Source organism: Gobio gobio, assembly GCF_949357685.1.
Source record: "Gobio gobio genome assembly, chromosome: 16".
Classification (NCBI taxonomy): Eukaryota; Metazoa; Chordata; class Actinopteri; order Cypriniformes; family Gobionidae; genus Gobio; species Gobio gobio.
In genome coordinates, this window is record NC_137109.1 from 6,192,028 (window position 1) to 6,207,296 (window position 15,269).

Below are 15,269 nucleotides of genomic sequence, written 5' to 3' on the forward strand. Positions count from 1 at the left end.
CTGTATACTGCATTTAACACTAAAATATCACCACAAAAAGTTAATAAAATAGAATATTTGTGAATAATATGTACAACAAAGGCCTTCCGGTAGGCAACGTCCAGCAGCTGAATGGACCGAGTTCATTAAGCTGCGATGAAGATGCTCTTTAAGAGGCCAAACCTTCTCTTGCGATTCTGTTTGGATTGATGGCCCTGAATTATGCGCCTTCCCCTCAACAAACCTCATGCTTTTCATGTGCCTGTGATGACCAGCCACACTGGACGGTCTTCAGCGGCACCAGACCGACACATTTAATCAATCCCACTGCGGAGCGTATGCTAAAAGCGGCAGAAAAGAGCAAAGAATAAATCTGCCTTAATGTGGCTAACCTCTGCCAAGAGAGACGCCCAATAACTCCCTGCTGATAGTTAAGAAACAGCTGATGGTTGGCATAGGGGGACCTCCCTCATTAATGATTTATTCCTGCAATTACCAGTAATGTTTTAAGCCTACATGCACATGGAGCGGATTTATTTGGTCACAGCACCCCCAGCGGTACATTTAGGAAAAGCAGTTCAAGGCTATGAGTAAATATATTGAGAAGCAGTAGCCAGATATCCTGGGGCAAAGAGACTGTCATGTACGATGTGTCAAAATTTGCATAAAGAGATATCTTTATCTTTTGTGCTGAGATTCAAGACCACACCTGAGACTTCATTAGGGCTTTACTCGAGAACTGGGTTGAACGGGGGGAAAAAAGTGACCTTTGTAGGGATTGGATTAATGTGATTGAGGCATTTTTGCAATTTTGCATTTTTCAGTCACGTTTCAAACAAGCATGCCATTAAGTCAAAGCCTTGCGGAGATATAGCCTCACTGTGTTTGATCCTCCTAGCCAAATTCGACAGTCGCACTTTATTTTACAGTAAGTGCACTCAATGCCCTGATCAGACAGAATGTGTTTTTTGCAGTGAGAAGGGCCTTTTTTTAACAGTTTTCTATTGGTAGTGAGCGTTTTGCACGCTTTTTATGCGCATCGCACTTTTGTAGGAGCGCTCTGAGAGCATGGAGAATTTTTTTATTTATTAACTCTAACCAGAGAAGTGCCCGACGACATTCACATTTTTTTCCATTTTGGGGTAACCAAGCAGCAACCTCCCCTAGTTTCTCTTGAAGCCAATACGGAAGTGACTTAAACTGCAATTCATGGACTGGCCACTAGAGACTCAGACTCCAGAAGGAGCAGAATCTCATTGAGCTCATGTTAAAATGCCCAACTTTACAGCAGGAAAAATATGTTTATAGACTGGTACAAATTGTGGTTTTGGTCTATACGGCTAATTTTTGATAACTGTGAGGGGGGTGAATTATTTTATAACTCATTCGTTTACATTAAATAAAGCCTTAAAGTTCTGCATAATTAAGGGCGTGGCCACTTTGAGTGACAGGTGGATTGCCGTTTGTCTGCTGTCTGTTAGTCATCAGGTCACTGCCCAGCCACATCCCACCTCTTTGTCCATTTTGTGTTATCCAGGAGTGATGCGAGTTCGCGCGCTGACAAGATGACAACAGCCAACTTTGAGGCTTCAAAACTGCTCTTCAGAACCCTATGGGTGACGTCACGGACACTACGTCCATATTTTTTTACAGTCTATGTTTTTTCCCCATTGTCCAATCGAATGAATGAAGAGGCGGGCCTTCCGTTGTGGTGACGGTCACCTTGATTAGACTGACAGGACAGCTGATTCGGCGTTGACTATCAACATAACTCAGCGCACTGCTCTTTTCTAAGGGCGCGTTCACACTTGTAGTTCGGTTCGTTTGGCCCGGATCAAAAAACAAAAACAAAACATAGTCCTGGTCCGCTTGGCGTTCACACTGGCATTTTTAACAGCGAACTTAAAGTTACCGAACCAAAGGCATAGGGATACGGTCACAACCTGATTGGTCGGCTTTTATGACGTATATTTCGCGACGGAGCTGCTTACGAACATTCAGAACAATGCTGTGTGCTGATTAAACGCCATCATTTCATGCGTGTACATGTGGTTTTATTTTTACCAGCTGAGAACTCACGAAGAGCTCATAAAATGTTCAAAACAGCAGCAGGATTTCCTCCATTGTGTGCAGAAACGCAGATCTGCATATATTGATGAGGCACTTTACCTTCTCGTTGCTCCACGTTTACCCTCTACTCGTTTTGGATACACCGATCTTTCCGCGTCGTCAAATCAACTGACTTGCAGCGTCGCATCTTGTGACATCACGTCCTGTTTTTGGTTCGTTTACATGTGTTTGGTCCGTGTGGCGTTCATATAGCAATAGAACCGCACCAGGGTTTGGATGGCAGCGTTCACACATGTTCAAATGAACCGCACTAACAGAGCAATCGCACCAGGGTTCGTTTTAATCAAACCAAACATTAAAAGTGTGAACGCACCGTAAATTAATAAACATTAACCAAAAAGAAAGGTAGTGTGGTGCGCCTCGCGTTTTCACTGAAACCTGCGTTCTGTCTGATCGGGGGCTTACTAGGTAATAAGGCAAATGCATGGGTTAAGGTTAGGTTTAGGGGTAGGTTAGTTATTTTAATTACTATAATAAGTACATAGAGTATGTATATGGGGAACAGGACTGCAAAATAAAGTGCTACCAATTCGAGGAACGGGCATCATAAGCAGAATGCTAGTAGATAGAGATGCCTACACACCCTTCAGAAAAGGAAGAACATAAAACTAAGCAAATACAAGTGAAACGTGGAAAACTACCACCAGTTAAGACTCCTGAAAGTGAAAGATAACCAGTGTGGTGAAAGCACTTCATAATGCTGAGGCCAGCCGGCTCTCGGCTCAGTTTACCCCATGGCTAACGCATAGAGATCGGGCCTCTTCTCTTTCTCTTCCTGGCAGATCTTGTGAACGCGGCACTCCAGAGCCTGGCCCAGGTTCAGCACCTTGGGGTACCAGGGTAGGATCTTGGTGAGCACGATCAGGATGTTGCGGATGTGGGTGTACTCGCCCGTCTCTAGACAGTGAACTGACGCCTGAGGGAAGAATCAGAGCTTTTCTATACAGAGTCCATAACAAAAAGACATTTAGACAAATCACAAAGCCTTATATAAACAGAATGTAATGCCATAAACGTTTCTAATTGAGATTTTGTGTAGCTATGCACTTGCACTTCACATATAAATCAATATATCGTGGCACAACACAAACCACTAGGCCATGGACACAACACTACCAAACATTATCCGCTAACACTTCAGTTTAGGGTCCAATTCTCACTAGTATGTAAAGCACATATTAATGCCTTATTCTGCATGACCATATTCTGCATCCCTTAATCTAAACTTAACTACCTTTCTTACTATTAATAAGCAGTAATTAGGAGTTTATTAAGCAAAAGTCGTAGTTAATAGTGAGAATTGGACCCTAAACTAAAGAGTGACCCATTATCCTTTGAAAAATAAATGAAAAGAAAACAGTCAAGTTCTGTGCAGTAGTTTAAACAATTCTGCCTGTTCAGCAACAATTGACCTATCGGTAAGCCCCGCCCCCCTTAGTTACAGTTGCTAACTCGGACAAACAAATGGAGTTGCTAACTGTCTTACAATGGCAGCTGTCAGTGTGAAAACCTTGTCCCGAGATGTTTTTGGACACAGAAGGACCACCTCTCGTCGAGGAGCATTCAAGTGAGACTTTAAACTAAATATGGTGGGTAACCAGATTAATTTGGAAGCGAGGGTTTACAGATCACAATGCAAGCAGGAGAAGCCTCACGTTTCGCTCTTCACGATCGCAGATGACAACATCCAGGGTCAACACTGCTAAGATTAAATGAATGTACATGTAACCAGTTTAACATGGAGAGGCACTCAAATGTAGACCTTTGTTTATGTGTTTTTGACCTACACTGTTAACGTTACATGACGTGAGAACAGTTAGCTATTTCGGTTTGTGTGTTAGCGTGGACTCACTTTAATTGTAATTTAATGAGAGTATGACAACCATAAAATCCTCTCAGGACACCTGGACTCAGTGTTACAGTACCCAGGCACATTGTTTGACCATTTTTATACCATAAACACCATCAAAACGATGAGAGCTTCAGATCTTCAATGTTTCTCTATGGTGTTGAAACCTAAATATGTCCGAGTTCCAGTCCCAGCGCAACTGATACTCAACTGCCATTGGCTCATCTGTGCTCGAGGGGAGTGGCTTACCGATAGGTCAATTGCTGTTTGGTTGCTATTTTTACACAGCTCTATTAAATGCTATACATATTTTGTTGTCTGAGGAGTGCCACACTAACTTTAGTCAGCTTGTAATGCCATTTGTGGACAACATGCCGGAAATTCTCATAGTCCAGCTGATCAGCTTTGTTCCCTCCGTCAAAACCACTGGCTCGGAAAATAGTCAGGAACCCAGGGTAATTGCCACATTCCTAGAGAAGGAACCAGAAACAAATAAGTCAAACAAATAACACCAGACAGGCACTTTAAACCTAAAACCTCCAAATACGTCACACCTTTAAGCTGGTAAAGATGATTGAGCTTTAAAGACCAGTTTGCGCCTAACGAACACTTAAACACTCTGATCCTTCAAGGAAGGGACGTGCTGCCAACTCGTTTTCACAGATACCAATTTAGTCTCGACTAGGGACGCGCTAGAGACAGCACTGACAGAATAATTTAACGAGAGTCTAAACTGATCGTCAGTTGTGAAAGCACACCGTACCTTCTCGTAGATGGCTCTGTCGCTGTGCCATCGAGTCACAGTCTCCAGCATGCAGCACAGGAAACGGCCGTAGCGGCGGGACTCGTTCTCCGTGCAGCTCGCTACCGTGTAGATGATGTCAGAGAACACCTAGGATGAGGACAGAAAGAGTTCGAGTGGGCTGTGTGAGAACCACTGCTGTCATTAAAACACAGACCCATGATCCTCTAATGAGCATCATGGAAATACATCTGTAGCCACTGGCCCGAACATGTGGTTTTATCCATGTGGAAAATGATTTATCCATGCACATCTTTTTTTTTTTCACATAATGTGCCTCGTAATCCCTTATCAAAATAACTTCTCCCTCTTGCAGCGACCTCTCTTCTCTGATGACGAGGGCGGGGCAACCTGTCACTCACATGAGATCCACCAATAGCCAACCACAGCCATCCAATTAATTCCCCTCGGACAGAAGCCCCGCCCTACATTTGTTCTTGTTTGAGAAGCTGTTTCAATCAGGTATACGGCACAATAGGGAAGAAAAGACTAGCGCAACTTCTGTTTTATGCAGTCTTTCATAGTCAGTTTTACTCATTGAGAGATGAGGTATTTGTGAGAGAATTAGTCTTGCATTGATTTGAATGGCGACAGCTGTTATGCGAGTGGCTTGATGCAGATACATTAGTAAAAATAAATGCTGTAAAGTGCCATTAGAAACATTTTCTTGACACTTAAGGTAGGGACACACCAAAACGACGGCAAAGGCTTTCATTAGCACTTGTTCTGTGTTGTCGCCTCGTGTCGGGGGAAAAAACAGCACATGAACACAGCTAAAGGACTACAGGCGACTCAACTAGCGTGCGCGTTCAGAGTCTGCGTGTGAAGGAGATAACTGTCTATTTAAAGGGATAGTTCACCCAAAAACGTTTTTTGTTTGTTTATCTGCTTACCCTCAGGGCATCCAAGATGTAGGTGTCAAATGAAGATTTTTAACCCCAACCGTTGCAGTGTGATAGTTGTATAACGCATGTCAATGGGGATATTTTAGAGTATGAGAGCAATGAGAGTAAAAACACAGACATACGAATCCTTATTAAACCATGCGGCTCGTGGCGACACATTGATGTCTCAAGACACGAAACGATCGGTTTCTTCGAGAAACCCAACAGTATTTATGTTATTTTTTTTCCTCTTATCAGACGAATGTCATCTAGTATTTCCAGCGCCATAACTTCCGGCGAATAAGGTCAAAATACTGGCGCGATCAAAGATATATATATACGTGGATGCCTCATTCGACTGATTCGCGAAGGCACTAATGAGGGATCTATATATATATATCTATGATCGGGCCGGTATTTTGCATGTATTTTGACCTTATTTGCCGGAAGTGATGGCGCAGGAACGGCTGATGCAGAGCCATAGAAACAAAATAAATACATTTTTCTTACACAAACGCATCGATTCGCTTCAGAAGGCCTTTATTAACACCCCGGAGCCGCGTGGAGCATGTTATTTAACAGACAGATGCACTTTTTATGGACTTCAAAAACAGAGCAACTATTACTGCTAGTATAATGCTTGGATTAGCCTGGACTTTTGTAATGTAACTCAGATTTTATTCATCTGAAAGAAGAATGTCATATACACCTCGGATGACTTGAGGGGGAGTAAATCATGGGCTAATTTTCATTTTTGGGTGAACTATCCCTTTAAGCAGATACATTCGTCATTCAAAAAGGGAAAGGGAAACCAAGACTGCAGGTTTACAAAAAACTGCCGACGGCTTAGTGTGTCCTTTGCTTTAAGAAACTTAAAAAGGTGCAATAGGCGATTCTCTACAGAAACATTTTTTGTTATGCTGGTTAAAAGACGCGGTCTAGATGTATTTTTATAAATATATATAATCTGTGGAAGGCGTTGGACCATAAAATGGTTCAATCATTGCATTTGGTCCGAATTAATCCAATAACATTGTCTCTGGTCGCCTAGCTTCTGGTCTGTGCGCATTCATGTGTTTTCGAGGAGGCGTGGCTCTGGACGGCGATTTGCAGGGAGGGTGGGATCATATGCTTTCAATGCTAGCAGGCTAAAGTTAGCATTTCCCAGATTACCTATTGCACTTTTAAATAATCACGTAACAAATCCACTTTACTGGTAAAATTAAATGAATTGCTAATTACAGCATTGAAATAAAGCCTGTACAAATACCAGAAATCGTGACATAATTGGGAATCATGGAACAAACGACACAACTTTGGTGTCATGTTTTCTTAAAAAGGGTCCAGTTTTTCATCAAGTGTGTGATGTTCCTTTTTAATATGATGCCATTAAGTTGCTGTCTTGCCGCCAGCCAACCACTGCATAGCTGATTGTGGTTTCGAGTATCAATATATCTGCCCTTTCCAATGAACACAAGAACGCGCAGTAATCGCAGATATTTCAATCAAATCCACTAATTCATTTGAAGAACCAAATTAGCCAGAGTTCAGTTATCACGATTAGAAGATCTGGGATCTGTCAAATCACCTCAGATGTATTAAGCGAGGTACGAAGAACAGCCCGCAGATACTTTAGACAAAAAGGTTGGTTTGTAGTTATTGAAAACCATATTTTCCATAAAGATACATATATGCTTGACTTTTTTTGTGGCAATAATGGTTGATATTTACAACAAATGTGTCAAGACTGGGACAATTGAAGTCAACTATTTACTTTTGTTCCTATCATGCTGTAGAAAGTATCTAAATCACATCATATTTAATATTTAATCTTTTAACTCCACACAAATGTGTTAAAATGTTATCTATAACGTGACACTGCTAAAGTAAAGTAACTCAAACTGTTATGATGTGTAATTTAAAACGAGATATTTCTCATAACCTGTGTGTTAGATTGTTATTAAAATTATCAATGGTACTAAAGAACATGGGATTTGTGTTTTTATTATGTTAAGAGACGCCCATGGTTGTAAAGCGCCTGTAATGGTTCTGCAGACTGCAGTGGACTCACTCTGTCGTAGCAGAGTAAGGTGCAGAAGTTGGGCGTCTTCTGCTGGTGTACCAGCTCCACGAAGCGAGCGCAGTAAACGGCGTCAATGGCTGAGAAGACACAGCGGGGGAAGATGCAGAGCTGCAGGAACTTTGTGATGGTTTCATTCTTAGTGGATTCTGAGAATAGAGAGAGAACGGGGTGAGTGAGACGCAGAGGGCCTTTGAGCACTGAAGAGATGCGGAGAGCTTTCCGAGGACTCACTGGCGAGTAACCAGTTGTCTTTCTCCAGTTTGAGGCGGTGCAGGACTCTCTGCACATGCTCCAGCTGTTTCTTCTCCTCTTCCTGCAGCTTGTCCTGCAGCGCTGTGCAGCGTTCCTTCTCTTTCTTCCTTTTGTTCAGGGGCTGCAAAAGAGAGGACCATTTTATGAGCAACATCTGACTGCAGTGTGACATTGCAGTGTTTCCTGCACTGCAATTGCAGCGCCACTTCTGAATCTACAGCCACACGGCAAAACTATTGTATATCTCGGATGTGCTTTTCGCTTGGACTCTAACTGAAACGAGATCATTTGCCCATTGCACATTTTAAACACTGTAGTTGGAGTCTATCCATTATCTGACACAACATTGTGACTTGTGATAGTGTCAGAAGGATTAATAATAACAGCTTAAATAATAAAGTTTTTCAATGCAATTATTTTCCATCAAAAGTGTTTGAATTCATACATTTTTCCCCTGGCAAATATAACCATTGCTCCTGAGAGTGCTTTCAGAAGGCATGTTTGAAAATGCCAATTTGTAAGGTTCATGTCCCGCTGCTAAACAATCATGTAGGAAACACTGAACTGTTCTTTTAAGACCTTTAAATCGTCTATGGAGCAGAACATTTCCACAAAACCTCTGGTATGTGACTGGCAGCGTTACTGATGAAGAGAGCTGTTAAAACTATTATGAGCTACAACTGAACAGCTACTTCGTGAGGGCAGATCATGTGACTGCATATTTTACACAGAGCATAAAAACGCCCATATCATTTCATGAGCTGTTTATTATATGACAAACGTCAGCTCCATAGGAGCATTATTATTCCAGCAAAATATACTGTTGGTAGAATTACCAGAGTGTCAATAGCGGATTATAATATCAATGAACGAATAAAATTTTAATATGAGAGCAAAAACTATATTACTGAACACTATTCTCTACCTAAAAAACGTAGCGTAAGATTTTTGAACTGTAATAGGCGTTATACTTAAGTAATAAAGCAGAGTAATTGGCTGTCTTATACCAGTATATATGATTGCTAAACAGACAGCAGCAGATCCATTAGACTGGATTCTAGAGCACAGATCCAGGACTGACATCTGTGGCCTTTTGAACAAACTCTAGGTTTAGAGCAGACAAAACCAAACTAATCTAACCCAGTTTAGAGCTTGCTAAGCAAACATATCATGTGTTAATTTTGTAGTGGTGTGATTGTTGTTGTTTTGTCTTGAATTAGGTTATCAAACTTGTGTATTTGGACCCCCTTGAAAACGAGATGTGGCATGTCAAGGGGTTTAACCTACAAACAAAAGAACAAAATTAGTTAACCTGCTAGACCAGGGGTGTCCAAACTGTTTTAAAAGGGGGCCAGATTCGATGTTGTGGACACACCTGGTCTCTCTCTCTCTCTCTCTCTCACACACACACACACACACACACACACACACACACACACACACACACACACACACACACACACACACACACACACACACACACACACACACACACACACACACACACACACACACACACACACACACACACACACACACACACACACACACACACACACACACACACACACACACACACACACACACACACACACACACACACACACACACACACACACACACACACACACACACACACACACACACACACACACACACACACACACACACACACACACACACACACACACACGTTTTGTTTTTGGAAACATGACAGATTTGACAAAGGTTTGAGCTGACAGTAGATATAATAGATATAAAAGACACAGATATAATTTTAATAGACAAACAATATCTGTAAAACTTAACTTGATTTTAAAGGGTTAGAACTCTATTCTTATTTAAAATAACAAGCACTCTTTAGATCACCACAGGTAAAACCTCAAACCTCACTACATGGTAAAAATTAAAAAATATTGCGTCTTCAATGGCTTTATGGTATTTAGTCTACATTTAATATAAATGCAAATGCACAAAACTGCACGTTTATGCCAAATATAGTCTGTAATTTGGCCTTTATTACTCATTTAACACATGTCTACATTAAAAATGTAATAAAATGAGATATTAACAAAATTTCGGACAAAATCCCACGGTTACAGATAGTGTTACCACAGTAAATCCATGATAAACATTGGTGAATTTTTGGTCAAAGTATTCTGACTGGATCGGCTCAGTGTTTCTCCTGATTTGCACGTTTAACTTGACTCGAAATTAAATCAGAGATTTGCAGCTTGTACCGCCGAACTCATACACTTCTCACTGGCTGTGTAGTGGGTGCGTGGTCGAGACACTCAGCAAGTAAACACATTTGTGAGCTTGTGAGTCGCGCGCTGCACAGTGCGCACAAGTAGCGCGGTTTCGTTCCGCTCTTGACACTGTTTCCCTGGCCTAAAATCTAGTACTGGCACCTTGTCTTGACATTGTAAAACTGTACGATTTGAAAACGGTGCGTGGCGGGCCACATACAATAAGTTTTAATAGACAAGCCACGGACTGTTTTTCAAATTCATCCCCGGGCCGCATTTGGCCGGACTTTGGACATCCCTGCGCTAGACCTTAATTAAACTCACTTACCTGGGTAGCTAATCATTGAAGCCGGCCACTGATTCGCATCCTGTCTCTTTACAATCTATTACTGCCACCTACACACATTACACTATTTTAGCCTTGATTTTTCACTCACCGACAGATCGCCCACAAAAGCCCAAAATTAGAGGCAAATCAATGCTCTTTAGCATGTGTGATGATCCCTATGTTTAAATTAACAAAGATGTGATACAAGACAAGCGCTGATGTGTCGCTGGCGCCAAAGAGACGTTTAGCAGGTTAAATTCTAGACCTGTCAGCAATCCTGTAGTGAGAAATGCGGAGCTGACATGGATGAAAGTCGTGTGTGTGAGGCTGGCATAAGACGTAACCAACTGTGTGTGCCCTACACAGAACATGCACGCAAAAACATGGGAAAGTTTTTGTAGGATCTCAATAAAGTGTCTCACCATCTCTGTGTTTTCATCAATGGCCTTGATCTGCATCTTAAGCTTGTTGACCTCCCGGTCGTAGGCGTTGTGCGGCACCGCCAGGTCGTACATGGTGAGGGACCAGAAGGTGGCGTAGAACTGAGGCCGAAGATCATCCCACACTTTGGGCAAGTGAAGAGACACGACGGCCTCGTGCACAGGGGCCATAATCTGCTCGCAGGCTGCGATGTACTTATGGACCTTCTGCTGCTGCCGGTTGCCCTTCTCTGACTTCTTCAATTCGTCATACTTGGACTGATGGGAGCACAAAGACATCAGGCTAGCTTTATAATTCACTCAAGCACAACAATCAAGCCTGAAGATGTGTACACAGAGGCCTGCACGTGGAATTAGGGGGCGGTAAATCTTGTTAGAGGTGAAGAGAGATGGGGTTAACTTTACGCCGCCCTGGAGAGCTGTAGCGGGGGTCTAGCGATGTGGGAAAACACAAAATGAGCTCTGTATGAAATATTCATGAGGCAGCCAGCATCATATAAGAGTTATAATGCTGCAAAATAAAAAAAATAAATCACATTTTACTGCACTGCGAGATTTTTATTAAAGCAAGAGCAAAGCATTGTGGTGATATTGCATTATTGGATCCGTCGCAATTTCAACCACTATTAAAGACTCTTCAAGCTTCAATTGTTTTACATATTTGCACTAATCACACCTTTGTTTGAGAAACGCCAAACAATGATACATTTGTTTGGTTTGTTGAGAGACGCATACAGTCGTGCTCAAAAGTCTAAACAGGGTATTTCTGCATTTCTGTAAGCGCCATATGAATATAAATATAAGTTATGTCCCAAATGACACTATACATTATGAACTTGATGCAAACGTTATTAAATCTGTGACGTTGAATGCATGAAGTGTCCAACATTCCACACATTTATTTTTTCCTGTTAATTAAAGGTGGGCGAATTCACTGTGCTAATTCGGACACTCGGGAGGTCATGAGCAAAAATCGCACCGTGTACGCCAGGCTTAAGTGCATCATCCGATTTCAAGTGCACTTTTTCCTAGTTTCCAAGTAAATTTCTAGTGTGAACACCAGTGTTGGGGAAAGTTACTTTGAAAAGTAATGCATTACAATATTGTGTTACTCACTTAAAAAGTAACTAATTGAGTTACTTAGTTACTTTTTAAGAAAAGTAATGCGTTAAGTTACTTTTGCGTTACTTTTTCTCACCTGGGCTGGGCTTGCTTTTGTTTTTTTATAACAAAAAGTTATATTTTTGTGCAACGGTAAAGACCTCTTGATACCAAAATTGAAATAATAAGCCCCAGGCTGAGGTAAAAATGCAAATTCCCACATGAACAGTAGAGGGCGCAGCTCTGCTGTGCTGCTATTCTGGATAATGGTAGAATAGGATGCAGGAGAAAAAAGTTTTACCAATAAAAACAAAAAAATCTCGTAATTTTCATCATCAAAGGTCAGCAGCAAGACATTGGTAAATTAAATATAAAGGTAGATTATGCATAAAAATAGTTTTATTTAACATTTAATTATTGGAGGTTTGCATATACTCTGATTTCGCATTTTACTGATTTTATTAATTTTGAGGAATACAGAATCTTTATTGTGCAAGTGAGATAAATAAATGCTCACATTTAGTCTGGAACTACAATAACCATCATGTTTACACACACGCCTCTGCACTTATTTTTCTCAACATGGGGGCAGGAGAGCTGTCAGTCAAATTAATGTGAAAAAGTAACTTGTGTTACTTTTTTGAAAAAGTAACTCAGATATTTTGTTGTAAATTTGAAAAGTAATGCGTTACTTTACTAGTTACTTGGAAAAAGTAATATTACGTAACTCAAGTTACTTGTAATGCATTACCCCCAACACTGATGAACACACTATAGAGCTCCGGATGTTGACGTCAAGCAGCCTAAACTCCGCCATCTTGGCAGGCAACCAGGGGAACGCTAGAGCGGCTGCAGCATTGGTATCTATAAAATAATTCAAAACCGGACTGTTTAAACCTTACTATTTCAACATGAGGGATGGCTGATGTGCGCCAGGATGCCAGAACAGTCGAGGGAAAGCAAATGGGAAATCGTTTTATAACAGTAAGTTGTTGAAATGCCTTGAATTTCAGTTTATTCCTAACTACTTTTGCCTCATGTAACTAATGATAAATACAAGTTCCCATTAAATACGATACTTAATCGTGAATAACAAGTGCTTTTATATATAAATAACATCAAGAAAGGCTATTTCAAACTAAATTAAGGATCAATAAATAAAATAAAAAGACCGCTAACATATAACGTTAATCCATTCACATGTTTTCGCTCTTAAAATGTAAAGCACATGTAGGCCTATATGTCAGCATTATCATATACATGTAGAGAATTGAAGGGTGCGTCTCAATCAGCTCCTGGTTCAGTAGTCAGGGCACTGATCAGGACATTAGCCAATGGGCTGATCCCTGATCAGTGTCCTGACTAGTGAACCAGGAGCTGATTGAGACGCACCCGAAGTCTGTCATGTAAAACAAGAGCGTATTGATGCAGTTCAGTCTGCCTGCTATTCTATCTGTTAATGTTACTCCTGATCGGAGGCTCCCATAAATATTTAGTGTATAAGTAGATTTAGGCTTCAACTAAGTTTAATGGTGCAACGCAAAAATATTTAGTAGTGCATAAGTTGTAACTCAGTGCCCATTTACGTCCAAACTAGGCTAGTTGTAACTTGCTGGTGCTACAGGTGTCCTGACAGGAAAGCTATCCGTTCCTTTATCCATACACGTGAAAAGCACTATAGGGCAATATAGGGATCTGTTATGTTTAATATATGAAGTTTTGCTATGTACAAGTCTATGTCTTTTGAATTAAAGTGCGCAGTGAACTCCGTTGCCCTGAAACTCATGCTGGCGCCAACTGTTCCTGCCTGACAAAATGGCGTCATAAACAGAATGGGTCACATGACCTCCGGAGCTCTATTCGCACTATTTATACTAAACGGCATTAAAAAAGTGTGGAAGTGTGAAAATTAGGGCTGCAAAAATTAATTTACAAAAACGATAATAATGAAAATCGTCAACAATGATTCTTAGTATCGATTAGTCGGGTCTATGCACAGAAAACTTCCACCAGTCAGGCCAAATCGCAGCATTGAATAACGCATTTCTATGGACAAAATGCATCTAAAAATAGTGGAAACAGTGGAGCTGCTGCGGGAAAGGGGCATGATCCACGCTGCAGATGACAATTGTTTATGTTAAGCTTCAAGCGAATGCATTAGTGTTTAACATACCCTGTCATGAGCTGTGACAGACGAGTGTGCGTCCTCAGCGCGACGTTCATTTTAAAGGTTATATCCTCATCTGTAAATGTTACTAATTCACACCAGTATTTCGATTTGGCATGAAAGTGCACCCTGACAGTCCTCAAACTTCACTAAATGAATGGCAGGCATGCGCATCAAAACAGACAGAACCCAGTAGAGATGGAGACAATTAATATTCAGCGCAAAAACACTCATTTAGCTGCAATATCTGCTGTTGGGCGCTTAATTTAGGTTTAAAAGTCAACATGTAATTCAAGTATTTTATTTATTAGTGACTAAAGGGATCACAGCGTGTGATTGAATATGGAAGACGTTTCTTATAGCCCATTTACAGGATAAAGAAGTGACAGTAACAGTTACTGTGTCTATAGTGTGTATGTGTGTGTGTTCCTGCAGAATATTCCTCTAATCTGGTAACACTGAGTTTGTGTTTTTCTTTAATATAATTTTAAAGTCGGGATTTAAACTGTCCTTTTGCTTCGTAGCTTTTTTGCACAATGTATAGCACAGATACCCTTACGAAAATTGTCCATGTTTTATAATAGTAAAACCATGTTTTTTGGCGTATTAATTACCATTTGTATAACCACACAAATACCATATAGTTTAACTATGGATTGAAGCATAATTTGTGGTTACCATGGAATAACTACAATAACCCTGTTTTATTATTAATTAATTTATTATTATTATGGTTTTATTCGTTGTAAAACCACAGTACATTTTTGTATATATTCACATTGTGTGTGTTCATAGCACTCAGCTGACACGTTTGTTTGAAGGACAGCATTGGGCAGGATATGGAATAATGTGTTTTGTCAATAAAAACAATGTGTATTTATCCGATTAATCAACAACAACAAAAACGGCCAACTAATCGATTATTGTTAGTTGCAGCCTTAGTGCAAATTGGGACATACTTATACTTACTTTTTTTCCCCAAGTCTAACTAGAAATGGCATTATG

At 40.7% G+C, this 15,269-nt stretch overlaps 1 protein-coding gene across 5 annotated transcripts in view; it reads right to left on the bottom strand.

Moving 5' to 3' along the window:
* The window catches only part of thoc2 (THO complex 2), a 148,968-nt gene that overhangs the window by 27,829 nt on the left and 105,870 nt on the right, over window positions 1-15,269 (bottom strand). For all 5 annotated transcript variants that reach the window (XM_079838977.1, XM_079838979.1, XM_079838978.1 and 2 more), the window contains exons 23-28: window positions 10,979-11,254; window positions 7,959-8,100; window positions 7,716-7,873; window positions 4,722-4,850; window positions 4,297-4,428; window positions 2,841-3,025 (exon numbers count right to left, since the gene is read on the bottom strand). In XM_079838977.1, the coding sequence (XP_079695103.1) occupies window positions 2,841-3,025; window positions 4,297-4,428; window positions 4,722-4,850; window positions 7,716-7,873; window positions 7,959-8,100; window positions 10,979-11,254 (1,022 nt within the window). The remainder of the gene's footprint in view (window positions 1-2,840; window positions 3,026-4,296; window positions 4,429-4,721; window positions 4,851-7,715; window positions 7,874-7,958; window positions 8,101-10,978; window positions 11,255-15,269) is intronic.